This window comes from Megalops cyprinoides, chromosome 19, assembly GCF_013368585.1.
Source record: "Megalops cyprinoides isolate fMegCyp1 chromosome 19, fMegCyp1.pri, whole genome shotgun sequence".
NCBI classification, from domain to species: Eukaryota; Metazoa; Chordata; class Actinopteri; order Elopiformes; family Megalopidae; genus Megalops; species Megalops cyprinoides.
The window spans coordinates 10,988,059-11,003,620 of record NC_050601.1 but is presented as its reverse complement, the minus strand read 5'-3'; the positions used below and the strand labels follow the sequence as shown (position 1 = coordinate 11,003,620).

Below are 15,562 nucleotides of genomic sequence, written 5' to 3'. Positions count from 1 at the left end.
TGAAATGTAATGAAAAATAAAAGAAAACAGGAAACGATTAGTTCTCTGTATACTTGAAAACAAGTATGTGTAAACATTAAGTTCAAAATATCTGTGTGGTGTAATGGTAAAGAGCAGGGCTTCTTGACCAGATACTTAACCAGAATCATCTCAGCAAATATCCACCTATATAAATGGGTAACATGTAAAAATATGTCAAGTTCCTCTAGTTAAGAATGTCTACTAAGCAGCTGTAATATAAAGATTTTGAATAGCAAGAATCTGCACATAGAATAGCATAATATGACATGATGGTCTTTAGAATCTTAGATGGCATGGGTGATGGAATGTTCAATATCATGGCTGCATCTCTTTGGTAAGACTCACATCTATAGTAAGACTGACAAAGTCAGTGTTGTTGATTTGTAGTCTTTTTGAATGTGTATTCTTTGTCATGTAAGTTGGTGTCCAGGCACTTAACTAAACATACCCAAGCACAATGTTTTTTCTTAAAACTATTATATGTGTCAGATGCTTCTGTAGGTAGTGATTAGATACAAATTCCAGATACAAATGTATTCAAACTCTAACCTGGCTTTTTAACTTATGAACTCCATTGAATATCGCATTATCTAAGTTCTGTGTTATTTGTTAAATCCTCTGTTAGTTGTTTCACATTCTTCTTGGTTATTCCATTCTTCATCAACAACAGGGTTTTTTTGACATTTCACTGTATGTGGAAACCCATTTTCCTACCACTATGCCAACTATTACAAGTGCAAAATGCATGCTTTATCCAGTGATGCTACTTTGATCAATGGCACCACCTCTTGCCACTTTAGCATTACTGTTAATAATGGCAAATACGTGGCATATTAAGAAATACAACTACATAGCAAGATGCACTGTTAAACCTTGTATCTGAGGGCAAAACAGTCTTACATTGAAGTCAACACAGTATTTATATGAAACATACATGGATTTTGGTGGACTGAAAGACTGAAAGACATTTTGGTTCCTTGCCCCTGCTTTAAGGTAGGCTACTGAAGAGGACAAACCTCAGAGAACTCATATATTTAAAGAAGTTGTTCCAAATTCCTCAAGACACAAGCCGGTTAGCCTGCTATGTTGTGTATGTTGTGTAGCTAGCTGGCATGGGGATGTTACCAGGCAACACAAAGCAGGGATATCTCTGACAGGGCTGTGGTTCCATGAAATTCAGTTTCCGTTTAAAGGAACGTATGCGTCAGTGACAATAAACCATACATACATACACGCATACATACATACATACAGACAGGCCTGTGATAAAGTCCTGACATTTGTGTCATCATTAAATAGTTTTGACTTGATTTGGAAGACCTCTAGTGGCTGATGCCACGCTCACTGGCAGTAAAGTAGGTTTACATTTATTCATTTGGCAGACGCTGAATAGAGTATAAATTTGCTGTCAAAAACATAAAGGAGGAAAAAACCGTCTAATACGGAGGTCATGAAACAATAGTAGTTAAATTCATCCCACAATGTAAAAAATGCCAGAAGTGATAGTGGAGAAAAATATTGATATTTTATTTAGTATTGACATATCTGTATGTAAGCATACACAGTGTAAATATAAGATACATGTTTATTAAGGTTCATTACCCCACAGTGTCTTTTAATGCTGCACATGTAGAGGCTGGCACACACTGTATCTTGTTTCCCCTTGTGTTTTTGTGTGCTCATGGGTATTTTAGTATCCATCTCACTATGCACTCCATCCCAGTCTTGTCTTTCCCAATTCCTTCTCTTTAACTCCCATCATTTCCCAACCACACCTTTCTTTCTCCCGCTATTACCCAATCCTCTCTCCAGATTTCAAAAGGTATTCTCTTAGCTCTGTTACCAAATTTGACTCATCCGTGTATCTGTTTTTCCATTTGTCATATTCATGTTTTTGAGGGGGGGAATGTTGGTTAGGTAGAGTAGTGGCGAGAGGGGCGGGCATTGGTTGAGTATTAGTCATGTTTCATGATACTAAAAGAAGACGTTGTGGAACAAAAAATAGAGGTGCCCTGAGGGATAATTAAATCACTGTATCTTAAGGTGTTACCTTAAAGATACAGAAATATTTAAATAACACTAAAAGAATACTTGAACACTTGTTTTACTTTCATTTTGTTTTAAATACCTTAAATAATTGTTAAATACCTTAAATATCTGTTGCTTATTCAGCTTGAATGGGTACACTTGTGTTCTAAATGAAAGTAATGAAATGTAATGTAATTTTAGGTCAACAATAAACGTTGCTCCCCAGAGAAACTATTTCTCTTGCTTAGACCAGAGTTGAATGTATCTTATGTTTTGGAATGTTAATGTATATTATGTGATGTCGGGATGTACTCTTGTCATTTACTTGCTATGAGTGAGAGAGGCTAACTGATTTCTTCTCAGATATAGGGCTTGAAATATGAAATATGCAGACCCCAAAAGATAAAACTTTCGACGAAACCTGAACCAATACCAGATAGAGACTAGTTCAGTCCAGTCTAAGCCACAGTTTCCTTGGTCTGCTATCTACTCTTTGCTCCGCCCCACACTTCACATTCCACTTCAGAACCCCTTAAATTGCAACCCTAGACAGCAGACATCTGTCACATACAGATCTCTGACGGACTATTGCATTGAGAAAGGAAAACACAGATACACCATCTTCACTCTTTTGAGGCCGATATCCAGGAGCAAGTAAAAAGGTATTTGATTTTTTTTTTGTTTTTCCGTCTCTCCAAAAGCAAACTTTGTTCCCCAGAAAAAATGTAGCTTGTTTCAAAACATCCTAAAATACAATGAATATAAACTGAGGCATTAGAAACTATATTGCAGTTTTTGTTTGTCATGTGTTTTTGTCTTACGCTAGTTATACTCTGTTCCCTCAGCATTTAAAATTGAAATTAATAACTTATTCCATTACATCTTGGAAGCGTTTACAGTGATATGAGTTTCAAATTCTTCAGATACTGTACTTTCTCACATTAAAGGATGTAAAACTGTTTTTCAGGACAATGTATGAGAAATTTTCCTCAGTTACCAAAGAAGCTGGTGAATTAAATTTATAATGATCTATCAAATGGATACTACAGCAATACAAAGATACACCCTTGTTGTTTATTGGGAAGCCTTCCATGATTTTTCATACCCTCAGACCACAAGTATTAGTATCGAATTGCTATGATTCATTCCATTGGCACCCAATCAACCCGCTCTCTCCCTGTCAGAGTCAGGATTGATGTGGTGTTGAGTTGAGATACTGTGCGAATGTACTGCACTACCCTCTGTCTGTTCTTGACTATTATGAATGAATAACAACATGGAGCATGGCGGTGCTTCACTTTTACACACTCTAGTTTTAAATGCTACAGCTACACCTAAAACAGCAATCAGAAGAGAGCGTTGGGGTAGTTTCATGGTGAGGTCTAAGGGTGTAATTAAAGGGATTGTGGGGGTGGTTTGAGGTGATGCGTGCTGATATGTCAGCCTGGGTGTGGAGACTGGGATTTAGTAGGTGGGTGGGGACAGATTGGATGAGTCTGTGCTTGCTGATGTCTCAGGGCTGTGGTTTTCAGTGCCACTTTGTTTTTAGATGTAGCTGTGAGCTGTATATTCTTGCTCAAACCTGTTTCACTGAGTGAGGCTGAGAGCAAGAGAAAGAGGTTGAGGTGGATGATGGGGGTTGTTGGTTTTTCTTTGTCTGATATAAGTTGTGGCGATTTAAGGTGTGCATTTGTTGTCTGGCCGCCAGCAAACCTAGAACACTCCTGTCATACTTGCAAAGTACATATATATTTAAATTAAAACACATGCACACACATTCAGGCACACACACACACACACACACACACTGTCATATCATAGTACACATTCATGTGGAATCCCCTGCCTATTATTGCACTATAGAACAGGACATGGCATGTCATAAGGTATGTATAATATACACAACCCCCCCGTGTTCTTAGTGCAGCGTTACTATGCCGAGGTGTCTATGTCAGACGTTAACCATTTGCTCTCTTCCAGGATGGGTTCCGCAGGAGTACAAATGGTATGCGTGGCACTGGGAGTGCTGGGGCTGGTGGCTGGGATTGTGTGCTGCGCCATTCCCAAGTGGAGAGAGTCATCATTCACAGGACAGAACATTGTCACTGCACAGGTAGAGTAAAGATCTACACTCAGTGCATTAACATGTCCGTGAGATGTAGCTTTGAAATTTAGACTTTGTGTGCCTGCTGTTTTTTTCGCTGCTGCTAAGCTTTTTATGTCTTTGTTCAGTAGAGAGGAATTTAACTGAACTCTTATCTGTCTTATCATAAAAATGAGCACATTATGAAGCCTGTCCTCATCTTGTCTCTCTTATATATATTTTTTTTTTTCTAGATTACTGAAAATACTATAGCACACACAATTGGTGCGGTCCTCTTATAATCACATCAGACATTTTTGTACAAATAGCAAGAGCATCAAAGCTCCCCCTTACCGGTTTTAAGTGTACAGTATGTTACCAGAAACCTCATATTCCTTGTGTCTTCTAATGTATCATTTTTCTGGAAAAACAATATTGTATAACAAAGCTGATCTGTGCTGACCTCAAATCCGGAACAGTTATCAGTAATAAGCATCCTATCCTTCCTCCCCATTCAGGTGACTCAGGAAGGTCTGTGGATGACCTGCGTGGTTCAGAGCACAGGCCAGCAGCAGTGTAAGACCTACGACTCCATCCTCATCCTGTCCAGCGACCTGCAGGCGGCGCGCGCCATGACCATCATCAGCTGCATGCTGTCGGCCCTCTGCATCCTCGTCGTCTTCGTGGGCGCCGACTTCACCACCTGTGTGGAGAACGAGGACGCCAAGCCCAAGATCACGCTGGCGGCCGGCGTGGGGCTGCTGCTGGCCGGCCTCCTGCTGATCATCCCCGTCAGCTGGGCGGCGCACAACGTCATCCAGGAGTTCAACAACCCCCTGAACCCCAAGAAGATGGAGCTGGGGCCCTGCATCTTCGTGGGCTGGGCCGGCGGCGTGCTGCTGCTGTTGGGGGGTGGCCTGCTGTGCTGCTTCAGCCGGGTGCGCTCGGGCAGCTCAGGAGGAACAGCCAAGTACTACAGCAACAGCGCCTCCGCCCCCAGCAAGAACTACGTTTAGCTTAGCGGCAGAGGTTAGGGTTAGCGGTAGGGACCGTCACGGGGATGACGTCAGACGGGGAGGGGGGGAGGACAGAAAAAGACAGAGATGGGGGGGGGGAGGCAGAGAGCAAAAAAGGGAGTGATTTGAAACATGGATGAGTGAGAGTGAGAAAGCTGAGGGATGGAGAAAGAGGAGAAGGAAGAGAGAATTTGAGTAAAGGGGAAAGATTTTTAAAGGGGAGAAAAAAGGACAACTGTAAATAGCAAGTATAAACAACTGGGATAATTAATAGAATTAGTTTTTTTTTATTTTGGTACAGGATAGATGGGGAACTATTGTATATACTTCAACTATACGCTAACTTTCACATTATGGATACAAGACATATTGAGGTCACTGCATATATTTTTGTCCTATAACATTTCATGTAACATTTTAACACATAATCAGTTAAGCCATGCTATCATTTTAGGCTGAATGGCTTTAGGGCCACTTGTGTAATTTCAATCTTAACCAGTGTAAAAGCATTTTGTTTTGCGTCTGCCCATTCATTCAAGGTCCATGAAAAAGCATTTCAAAATATTATTTTTGTAAATGAAAATGTGATGCTAGAATGTATTTGTTATGTAACTCAAAATGTTTCATTTTATGTAAGTGTTTCCATTCAGCTCACTAATGCGTATGCATATGTCAGGCATAAATGAATCAGCATAATGTAACCCAAACAAAAATGTCATTTTTGAGTGTCAGATTACTAAATTGACAATTTGCTGTAATACTTTAAATCGTTTTCCTACATCTATATTTACACTGAGTTTGTGTTTGTGTGTGGGTGTCTGTCGAAGAATCCAGAGTTGTATTTGTAATTACAAATTCCCTTTTTCTCCAAGGAACCACTAAAAGAAAAAAAACTTGGAACATTCTGAAAATAATATTTTATTTTAAACATTTTATTTTATTTTTACATTTTATTTCAAATTGTCTAAATGTCTTCACCATGTATAGCAACCTAATTCTGTCAAGAATCTTACGTTAATAGATGCTCATGAACAGTATAAAATACAACTGATTGTCAAACTCAGTGCAGTTACAAATCCCTAAAATTCAAGCTCAAAATAAAATTACTTTGCTTCATAACAGTTCTGTGTACAGCTTTTTTCCAGACTCTCCCAGTCATGCCCCCCCCCCCTTTTGTCTCCCCTATCTATGCCTCAAATCATTCCTTTCTGCTCTCTGATATGACCTCCCTCTCTCTCCCTTGCTCTACTCTGAATTCTCAGTCTTTGTTTTCTAGGTTTTTAACACGCTCGGTTAGCTCTTCCACTGCAGCTTTCAGCTGCTTCACCTGTTCCTGCAAGGAATGCACTTCCTGAGAGAGACAAAGAGATGGAGAGAGGAAAGGTTAATACAATGAAACCAAACAGCCAAATTAAGGCCTTATTCAGCCTACAGCACCACAGTGTACCGGGAACTGTTGTGTCTCTTACCGTGCTGTCAGCCTGTCGATTCCCTGAGGAGGCCGTTGTGGTAGTCAGCAGGCTCTTGTGGACCTTGAACTCTTTAGTTTTGGTAGCCACAAACCCGTCCTTCAAGGAAATTCGGATTGGCTGGCCGTTTTTCCCCGCAAACCAATCAGCGGCTTCCACGGATGGCTCTGGACCAATTGTGTCAGGGTACAGGTCCTCTTGAAAGAGGTCAGACTGAGAACAGAGAAAGAGGCAAATGGAGCAAGAAATTAAACCAGATCAACATACTGCAAGCGATTTTTATTGCCTACATAGAGTAATTACCGATGAATAGTGCAGTCACACACAACATTTTGAATGAAACTTTACTTTTCTGGTTATTATTACTAGTTTTATTGCTAATGTTATTGTTAACATATTAATTACTCACCATTTACAACACTCTTGTTAAAATACTGTACTTCGAGTGGTGATGGCAATACAGTACCTTTCAACAAATCTTCAAGAATAAGTTGTGTTAAAGGCATTTATTTGGCTGAGTGATAAAACTGAGTGAGTCATCCCGAAGAATACAGATTACACACACAATTGGAGGCCACAAAACTGTATCTGTGAAATGTGTATTGATAATGTTAATGGTTTGTCTCTGCCATGTGGACGGTGTGAATCACAGTTACTGGGGTGTGTTTACCTTGCGAGGGACAGTCATGACGATGGGCTCACACTTCCTCTCATGCAGCTTATAGAACCTGGGGGTAAATTATCAAGGCCAGTAGACGCTCATTACTCATTATGCATGACGGTCATCACCGGTGTGTAGAGAACATCGACAACCCACAGACGCATGCACAGAGGAAATATTGGAACGTACACAGTAGACACACAGGTCTTTAGCAGGATGATCAAAGACAGGCATAAAATGTACAGACCCATGACAGAGTGCAAGGACAGAGTACAGTAAACATAGCGTGGAGTACACAGTCCGTAACAGAGAACAGCACAGACAGTTTGTACATTAGAAGTCTGACGTTCAGCAGTCAGTGGCGGTGGAGTGTACCTGGCGATCTCGCACTTGTTGACTTCCAAGCCCCTCTTGGGCATGTATCCCATTCCTTTCTGGCTCTCCTTACTGCTGTACATGGACAGGTAGTGAACATAGGGTGCCTCGTCCGTCACCTCGAAGTACCTGATGCTGCTGTCACCCTGGGACAGAGAAACAGCATCAGCAAGTGCTTGTAGGGTCGCTTCTATTCAGAGAAACAACATTTTCAAAACTATCTGATTCATCGGTTTTGGTTTTTTTTTTTTTCTCTTTTCAGACTAATGCAGGAACTACAAACATTAATTCAAACAAAACAATTACAAATTCACATTTATGAGAGAAAGGTCAGACTTGTCTGTTCATTATTTAACACCTACCTTGCCACAGAGGTATACAATGCCAGTGTCAGGGTCGAAGAAGGGCAGCAGAACTCCACTGCTTGTGTCCAGCTCTTGCAAGTTGAGGGGCTCCTTGAAGTTATTCTGAAAACACACATTATTCACACTGTTATAACTCATACTGCTATTATCACCGATGGGTTCAGCATACATGCTCCAGTGCAAGGAATAATAACTTCACTGTCCATAAAAATAAATTTAAACAAATTTAAATGATTCAGTGTTGATCTATGGGCTCACAGAATATATGATTTCATGATTATTAATTATTATTATTATTATTATTATTAATGCTGTCAGGTATTACCATCATGACTAAAAATATGTAATCCTCAAAGTTAGTGAGTACCATTATGTAGGTTGAAAAAACACTGGAGTTATAGGTGATGAATGGACTCACCGGGTCCCACAGCGCCACCTGTCTTTCACTCATACGGCTGAACCCCGTGGTCAGGATCTTCCCGTCTGAGACAAACACCGCCCTAACGGGCCTTGAGCCTTCGTGGGGCTTTTCTTTCTCCTGCAGAATGCAGAGTTGGAGAAAAAGCAGGGCATTATACATGATGCAGACAAAACATAAACTCATTATATTAAAGACGCAGAGAGGAGTGAGAACAGGATGATAGAGAACATCTAATAATGAACTCTGGCACTGCATGTTGATATCGTAGAGAGGAATCACTTCATATAGCTTGGCGGTATCTTCACTGGTTCTAATGTGGAGCCATACTCAATAAGTCCTAAGGACTGAGTGTACCAGGCACCGCAGGCCGGAGTGAGACTCACAACGATGACGGTGCCCTTGCGTGGGTCCAGGATGCGGATCTTCTTGTCCTTGCAGGAGGTGAGGATTCGGGAGCCATCCGTGTTCCAGCAGGCGCTGTAGATGAGGTCGGTGTGCAGGGTGTCGATGCGGACCACCGCCTCCCCGCACGCCACGTTCCACAGAATCACCACATTGTCACAGGCTGCAGGGTTACATCACAGTACATTGTGGTCATCCAGAGTGATTTACAGATTTTACAATTTTTACATGCTATGCTTTTACACAGCTGGATATTTACTGAGGCAATTGTGTGATAAGTACCTTGCCTAAGGATACAACAGCAATGCCCCCGTGGGGAACTGAACAACCTTTCAGTTACGAAACCTGCTCTTTACTACCATGCTACACTGCTGTTCCAGCAGTACGGGTTGCAGGATTAAAGTAAGAATGCAACAGTATCATAGTGCGTGTGCTGGTATCAGAAGGGGCTGACACTCCCAGGCTAGAGCAGACAGTCAGATATATGGTACGCCATCAGTGTAGCGGTATGAATCACGCCAGCAGTACCTGCACTCATGAGTACGTTGTGGGCAGTGGGATGCCAGCTCAGGATGCCTACGCGTTTAGAGTGGCCCTCCAGTGTCACCACTGGCTCCGTCAGTGGCTTTGTTAAGCCTCCATCCGGAATTTCCCAAATCTGCAGAAGAGGGAGGGAGAGGGGGGTTAGCACAGAGCATGCACTGACTGACTGAGTCACAGACGAACCGGAGACACTGAGTGTAATTGGGGAAGGGTGCAAAGAGAGCACAGGGACTAGCTGAACTTTTTATATGGCTGCGTGCATCCAGTCAGAATGAATGCAGTGTATCCTTGCCTTACCCTTAAAATGCAATGGTCAGACAACTTGATTGAAAGAGATTGAAAGAGAATGCTTTGCGTGTGTTCTACTTTCTTTGTCCGTTCCCGATCTCTAGCCACCATGAATCGAGGCATTTGACCCTCACCATGACGGTGCAGTCCTCTGAGCCGCTGGCGATGATGTTGTCGTTGTGGGGGCACCACTCGATGTCTAGAACCGGCCCAGTGTGTCCACACACTGTGGGATAGGACATGTCAATACGCCCCGTCTGAAGGAGAGAGAGAGAGAGAGAGAGAGAGAGAGAGAGAGAGAGAGTGGGGGTGTGATGGTGACCCATGTGTACAGTGACTAGGAAACATTTGCAGCACACCCCCCTTTACCCACCCACCAACATGCGTATGTTAGGTACGAATTCACTCTCACACACACACTGAATGGTAAACAGTACGCTGGCTCACTGTACACCAAAACTGCAATGTCAGTGATGTAGAGAAGGGTGGAGAAAGAAGATTGATCTGCTGCAGCACAATGCACATACATAATTCACTATTTGGACTCTGCAGTGGATTGGCAACACACGGCTGGAGAGGGTAAAGAGAGAAAAGAGGGAAGAAAGGGAAGAAAGGGGAGAAGCGGAGGAGTTCTGTCAGCTGATGACAATTTAATAGCTGTGGCTTCAGTTACCCCTAATGAGAACTAACTTTGTTAGATCTGTAGCTCCTACGCTGAGTGCGCTTCTTTGCTTCACCCCTGGTGAGCCTCCCCATCCCATTCAAATACACCTCCAATTCATGTGCTGAAATTGGAAATGGGAGCACCGCTGTGCCACCCAGTTTCACAATAATTAACTGTGAAACTGGGACCTGTGGCGCTAATGGAACACAGCAGTGTTCAAAGATTGGCAGCCATATTGACTCCATATTGAATTACAGAATTAAGAAATGGGTGAAGTATAGGAATGCCGTTTGGTAATATATAATGCAAGAGAAGACAGACAAAAACAGGTATGAATGTGTTTGATGTGATAATGCTAAAACAACTGTTAATTAGAAGTGCTAATACAACGTATATCCTACGTAAAATATGAGTATCCATTGGATGGATATCCATGGTGTATACATGAAAATGGATAGTTTGTATCCATGGATATCAGTTACATTGTATAAGAATTGTCCTAAATTACAAGAGCTTTATATTATTATTCTATTAACAAAATATTTTTGTTTGTATGTGATTTTAATTTTTATTGAAGAATATGAGTAACAATATTTTATTATGGTATAGTACATACACAGGACAATAATATATTGAAGAAATGATACATTTACAGCTCTATAGAATGCCTCACATGAATATGTACAAGCCTTCTATATGTTATATTTTTTATTTGGTAAGTTTTCCATTTTAATATCCCTTGTTTTTCAAGTCCACTTTCTAATTTATGTCCAAACAAGGTAATTGGCTTAACAAAATTGTATATAGTGCCCTCAGACTAAAGTGACGTAACAGCTCTCTGTAACATATAAATCAAGCTGCTGGATTCAAATTCTTCTGTTCATCACCAACAAAGAACACTAGTCACTAATTTATTAGAACTAATGTTCGGTGAATCTGAGCAAACAGAACATCCATTCATTGGAGAGAGTCTCAGAAAGATATGAGGTCACAGCTGAAATAATGGGAAGGGAGATTCCAAGGGCAGTTTACTTTACAGTCAGTATTGGTGTTCCTTGACTCAATTATTTTATTATTTTTATTGTTGGAATGGCATATATAGCATTGCATAAATAAATAAAGAGAGTAATTTTTCAAAATCTGATTTAGTTGCATCACTAACCGAAAAATTACGAGTGTTGTGAATGTGAGTTCTTCTATTGTACACGCACGTGTAAATTGAGAAGACAATCAGAAGGTTACAACACGTCTGTGATATCTGAAAGATTCACGTTTCTCTCTATTTCAGTGTCACGTCTCTCTCCACATCCTGCACAGGGCCAAAGCGACAGCGAAGCTCTCCAAATATGGTGACAAACACACTTGAAGAAAGGACCGCAGCGCAAAAACGAAACCCCGCCCTCAACTTCCTTATTTAGCAAAACTTTGCGCTCCTTTTCTCAAATAAAAAAAAATCGAATTAAAAAAAAAATGACTGCATAAAAAGGAACCAAAGTGGTGTAATCCAGGCTATCAAAGTAAAATACAAATGCACTGCTGAGAATTTGCAGTTTTGGAAGAAAAAATTAACTGACACACAGGTCCGCAAAATGGACAGGTGCACCCATTAGTGTTCTATATTTATAGACAAGCTTGCTTGATTCAATGTGATTTCACAACACATCCTGTGCTTGTAAGTCATGTTAGAAACTATATATACTATCACTAGTTATATAATTTAACCTTACTCAGATGTTTCATCAGTCTTACACCATAAAAAGCTACACTGAGTCTACACTGCAACAACTTTCCAGCAATAACACGGGTCCACAGTCTCTTTCAGTTCCTCATACACTATTTTGAATCAAATGAGCAATCTCTGCACTCAGGCTTTGAACATACAGTATCTCATTAATATCTCTACACTGACTTTCCACATCAAACTGCACTCAGAGTTCACCCCATACACTTTAATGTGTTCTGCAATTTCCTAAATCTTTTACACAGCCTCCACTTTCCCTGCTACCACTTCCTTGGTCAATAAAACCCACCTTACTCAGTGGCAGCACCATGAAGGCCCCACCACCGCTGGCATCCACGATCATGGCCACGAATTTGGGATTGACAGAGCAGAAGTTGCTGTCCCATGTCATCTGAGAGATTCTGATATCATCGTAGCACTGATCGGCCTTAACCGCCTGGCCGAAGACATGGCGGAACTTGCTGGTCCTCACCACTTTCCTGGACATTTTGATCTGCAGAGACAGGAAGAGAGATGGGGAGACAAAGGGAGAGGGAGAGGATTTATACTCTTTATCACAGCTCGATAACATGGTTGCTATATACGGGGATTGAAAATGCATTACATACTGAAGAACATCTGCAACAACTGAGAGAGAGATAGAGAGAGAGAGAGATACACGAGATCACCTCTCTAGACTCTAAAATTAGTTTGCCTTAAGCATGAAAGTTTTAAATATAATTACATTATTTATTCATTTGCCTCACAGATGACCTGGCCAAGGGAACTTGTATGCATGTTTTTTGAACATTTAAAAAGTATGCATTTGTGCATACTTTAGATGTTACATGTCAGAAATGGTGCAGGCTGTGGGTGGTGGACAGAATTTAGTGCGCAGTGCATATAAAGTGGTCAACACCACACTCTCTATCCGCCTTGAGGTGTCAGAAAGGACACGCATGAAAAGGAAGTGGTGTAGCTTATGACCCCACCCTGTCCCTGAGCAGGGGAAGAGAGACTTAAAGAAATAGAGAGGCACAGAGAGAGAGAGAGAGACTGACAATGTTGTGAAACAGATGCTAGCTGCTTTAGTGACTGATGTATCATAGGTATGCTTTAGTGACTGATGTATTGTAGTGTACTTAGCTACTGTTGCCAAGTCAGGTTGCACAAGTTAACTTGTGGTAGGGCTTGAATGGTGTTATGCTCACACTCACTGGTCTGGGAGTGTTGTTGGCTTGGTCTGACACTGTTGCTCATTTAACCTGAATGGATACAGATGTGTTCTACTGTGCTAGAAGTCACTCTTGATAAGAATGTCTGCTGAATGCATGTAATGTAATGTAAGATAATATAAAACCTTATGTGATTTATTTAAAATCACCAAAAAAAAAATACTTCTCATTGGATCATCAGGCTGTCATTGATGGGGACTGAAACACACAGTTCTTACACGTTATGCTCACTTGAAATGGCTGCATGATCATGCACACTATAGTGCGGCAACATCACTAACCCAGAGCACAGACACATTTACAGACTCTAAGATAGAGGAAGGAAAAGACGAAGCTTAACACCAGCGACCAAAAAATAAAAAGACAGAACTCATTTTGAAACTACTTCCCCTTGTCTGATGCGTTTGGTTTCAGTCTTTTGACACACTTCAGGCCATGCGCAATTCCACTTGCACACATCTGCGACTTTTAAGGGCATCACCAGAAAGGCTCCACCCCATTGGGCGGCTAGTAAAATGGCGTGCTAATGTTAGTGCAGCTTTCAAATCTTGCTTGCCTCCGCATCCCCCTCTTCAAAATGGAAACATGCATATATTTGCATTATCATTTCTTCTTGCTGTTTAATTACATTTGAGCATAACAGACACACAGCTGTTACAAAAGTGTAAAAGCAACGAATTAACTCAGCTGATTGGCGCTGTATCACCCCCAAGATTAATTTCAGGATTGTCATTATTTATAAATGACACCAGATATGTTCATTACATTTTACTACAATCAGCTGTCGCTACCAGCATGCTGTTACCACCGGTCATTACCGATTCACAGCTTTTCACTTTAACGAGAGCAGTAAAGGAATGAAGAAACTGACAGAGCGGAGACAAAGCAAAAGAGACGGAGGTATGAGAAGCGATTACGGCCGCAGTCAGAACAGTTAAACCACATCCTGTGACGGGAAAAACACAGTCTTTCCTTCTCCGGGTCTCAATCAGATACATGCAGACATTCAAAGTTATAACTGATTTAAAGTTGGCTTTTGAATTATTTTCTGTAAAGTGACTCAGTACACATATTGCAAACATTTCAAAATTTTTGATATTGGCAATACACTGTGCCAATAATCTATTAATAAACATGTAATAACCAAATCAGTATATTCAGAATTCTTTTTCATCCTCGAAAAATGTATGAATTTGTGGTTTGTTGAAGAACATTATGCATATGGTTTTCAATACAGATAGATATCAAGCCTCTAGCAGTGCAAGGGTGCGCTGGAAAAAAACCAGGATGCTTAATGAGAGATTCATCCGTCATTGCATTGTACCTGTTTCTCAACACAGTCTACAGCACATTCCTTCCTTCATGATCTTTGCATTACACCACAGTCTGGCAGGAAGGCTTAATCTGCATATATGGCTGTTTACACGATGCTGATTTGATTTTCTGCTTTACTGTGGCAAAAAACCTTTGCAGTCTGCATGGCACCCGTTAGAAGGACCGTGTGCCATAGAATGATGATTCGTATAAGTTACGCGATGTTACAGTTACATTAATGATGGAGGGTGTACTTTATTCGAGATGCTATGCTTTATTCGATGCTATTAATCAATGTTGTGCAGAATGGCTTTGTTTTACCTTTGTTTATGTTTATGTTTATGATCATTTGACTTTTACGGACAAAATATTGAATTTTCGCCAGAATCTTTCTACTGAAATGCTATTATTAGGTAGACTGCAACGCTGTTATGTACTGTACTGCTGATAGAATACTGCCAATTGTTTGAGCTGAGAGAGAGAGAGAGCACAAGGTCCAGGAACTTATGAATGAATCAACCCGACTTCTCTCAAAAGTCACAACTTGCAGCCTTTTAATGGAGGTATACAGTAACCTAAAATAAGTTTTTAAAAATCAATGAAATTATTACAAACAAAATAATTTACGATCAAATAATTATTGAATAGCATGCAACAACACATAGAGATTATTGTATTGATTTAATTCAGAAGCCACGCCTTGCTTTGAAACTTGATATCTGCAACCGATAAAATTTTGGTAGATTTTGTTGTGTTTGATTGCTCTCTGAGTATCTTTATGAGCTTACTGATATAAGTATGAAAGGTGACCTAACGAAGAACATGACAGATAATTAGAAGAACGGGAAAAGGCTTGCACTTGCCACAAAGTAACGTACCTTTTAGAGTGCGGAGGATTCCGTCGATGCAGAAAGAGGGAGAATAGAGAGAGGATGACACGCCGGCAGACCCAAGGAG

At 40.8% G+C, this 15,562-nt stretch overlaps 2 protein-coding genes across 2 annotated transcripts; one reads left to right on the top strand and one right to left on the bottom strand.

Moving 5' to 3' along the window:
- The first annotated feature begins 2,595 nt into the window (after window positions 1–2,595).
- On the top strand, window positions 2,596–5,874 carry cldni (claudin i). The gene is made up of 3 exons (XM_036552557.1): window positions 2,596–2,711; window positions 4,030–4,162; window positions 4,651–5,874. The coding sequence occupies exons 2-3, from the start codon at window positions 4,031–4,033 to the stop codon at window positions 5,146–5,148; spliced, it is 630 nt and encodes a 209-aa protein (XP_036408450.1). The 5' UTR covers window positions 2,596–2,711; window position 4,030; the 3' UTR covers window positions 5,149–5,874.
- A 125-nt stretch (window positions 5,875–5,999) lies between these two features.
- Window positions 6,000–15,562, bottom strand: coro1a (coronin, actin binding protein, 1A). The gene is made up of 11 exons (XM_036552541.1): window positions 15,484–15,562; window positions 12,367–12,570; window positions 9,807–9,929; window positions 9,370–9,499; window positions 8,823–9,004; window positions 8,437–8,556; window positions 8,016–8,120; window positions 7,654–7,799; window positions 7,288–7,345; window positions 6,618–6,830; window positions 6,000–6,499 (listed from the first exon to the last, which is right to left on the bottom strand). The coding sequence occupies exons 2-11, from the start codon at window positions 12,562–12,564 to the stop codon at window positions 6,407–6,409; spliced, it is 1,368 nt and encodes a 455-aa protein (XP_036408434.1). The 5' UTR covers window positions 12,565–12,570; window positions 15,484–15,562; the 3' UTR covers window positions 6,000–6,406.